General features: G+C 70.0%; 1 protein-coding gene across 1 annotated transcript; it reads right to left on the reverse strand.

Annotated features, from left to right (window-relative positions):
• Window positions 1-1,095: 1,095 nt before the first annotated feature.
• Window positions 1,096-1,939, reverse strand: CTDSP1 (CTD small phosphatase 1; the record flags this gene model as incomplete). The annotated part of the gene is made up of 2 exons (XM_036434584.2): window positions 1,096-1,332; window positions 1,715-1,939. Coding segments are annotated over 2 exons (354 nt in total), but the record flags the coding sequence as incomplete, so codon positions are not given.
• Window positions 1,940-2,092: the final 153 nt, after the last annotated feature.

Consider the following 2,092-nt stretch of genomic DNA (forward strand, 5'->3'; position numbering starts at 1 on the left):
GCAGCGGAGGGGGCAGGGGGCTGCGGGGAGTGGGCTGGCATCGAGGAGGGGTGTAGTTTGGCAGGAATACACCCCAAACCCCACAAGGAGTGCCCCGCCTCCCGCAGATCCCCGAAAGGCACAGGTGAAGAGGGGGGTCGGGGGAGACCCCCCCCCCTCGCGCGCACACACTCGCTGGTCGGCGGGCACAGGCCTGGGCCCAGAGAAGGTGCTCAGTAAATGTCTTAAACGAAGCGAAGGGGTGTGTGGGGCAGAGGGCAGGGCCCTGGGCCCCTTGGCCTAGCTTGTTTCGTTCAGAAAAGAGCAATTTAAAAACGTAAAAATTCTCTTCCTCCCTCCCCCGATGGATGGGCCTGGGAAAGGGGGAGGAGGGGCCGTGTCCACCCCAGCCCTCCGCCCCCCTAAAAACCTATATACACATGTACATATTTATATGGCACCATAAGGGTCCTGCGTGTGCCCACACTTGGAGCTGTGACACGGGGAGCAGCCCGCGGCTGAGGAGCCCGGAGAAGGACGAACCCCGAGGCGGGGCGCTGGGTCTGCACCGGTCCCGCGGGAGGCGGGAGGATTTCCCCCTGACAGCGGCCTGGAGGCTGATCGGGCAGGAGCTGGCCCGGCCGGGCAGACCGGGCGGGAGAGGGCTCCCTGCAAGGCACTTGGTGTCCGGCTCCCGGGCTGGGCCACGGCGGGCACAGGGGCCCGCCCGACCGCCCTCCCCGGAGCAGAACCGAACGGGGCCCAGAGGCCCGGCGGCAGCAGAGAAACACGGCAGCACAGAGAGAAAGGGGAGCAGCATGCAGGCCCCGCGGGTCCCCCGAGAAGAGGGGCGTTCTAAGGCACTGACACAGGGGCCCGGGTCTCCCTGCCCGCTGTGGGCCCGCTGCCCCTTCCGGCCGGCCACTCCCCGGGCACGGAGGCGGCAGGAGGCGCCAGGCTGGCGGGGGATGCCCACTCCCCGGGCACAGAGGCGGCACGGAGGCGCCAGGCTGGCGGGGGCGCCCTCCCCCGGGCACGGAGGCGGCAGGAGGCGCCAGGCTGGCGGAGGCACCCTCCCCGGGCACGGAGGTGGCACGAGGTGGCCAGGCTGGCGGGGGATGCCCACTCCCCGGGCACGGAGGCGGCAGGAGGCGGCACCAGGCCCGCGCGGCTCCGGAGGCGGAGTCCGAGGGCGGCGGTGGGGCGGTCCTGCCCGGCGCCGCACTAGCTGCCGGGCCGCGGCTGCCTGAGCACTGAGTACACGTCCTCCACGCGGCTGAGCTGCTCGAAGAACGGCAGGAGGTCGTGCAGCTCCGTGTCGTTCATGTTGTCGAACCACGAGGCCACCGGCACCTGCAGAGGGCGCAGGTCACCCCACACGCAGTGGACCGAGCGTCGGCCTGAGAGCTGAAGGGTCCCGGGTCCATCCCGGTCCAGGGCATGTACCATGGCTGCGGGCACATCCCCAGTGGGGGGTGCGCAGGAGGCAGCTGACGGATATGTCTCTCTCCTCGACGTCTCTAGCTCTATCCCTCTCTCTTCCTCTCTGTGAAAAGTCAATACAACGTATATTTTTTAAAAATTGCGCCCGCTCCAGTGCCCAGAAGCGGAATGGTCAGAGCGATCAGTAACGTATGGGGCGGCGGGCACAGGCCTGCGAGAGGGAGGGTGGCGGGCACAGGCAGGGGACCACCGGCCCCTCCGCCCGGCCCCGCGGCCCGCCCGCCGCACTCACCGCGTTGTCCGGGTGGAAGACGTAGGAGGCGGGCGAGTTGTCCAGGATGAGCACCCGCCGCAGGTCGCGGCCCAGCCGGCTCAGGTCCTTGACGTAGTTCCCGCGGTGGAAGACGCACGACTCGCGGAACAGCCGCGCCCGGAAGGCCCCCCACTTGTCCAGCAGGTCAGCCACGGGGTCCGCGTACTGTGGGCGGAGGCGGGTCACCGGGGACGAGGAGGGGAGGGGGGGTCATCCCGGTGAGGGGGGAGGGGGGGTCATCCCGGTGAGGGGGGAGGGGGGGTCATCCCGGTGAGGGGGGGGGATCATCCCGGTGAGGAGGGGAGGGGGGTCATCCCGGGAGGAGGGGAGGGTCATCCCGGTGAGGGGGGAGGGGGG

Source organism: Pipistrellus kuhlii, unplaced genomic scaffold (assembly GCF_014108245.1).
Source record: "Pipistrellus kuhlii isolate mPipKuh1 unplaced genomic scaffold, mPipKuh1.p scaffold_m20_p_127, whole genome shotgun sequence".
Lineage (NCBI taxonomy): Eukaryota > Metazoa > Chordata > Mammalia > Chiroptera > Vespertilionidae > Pipistrellus > Pipistrellus kuhlii.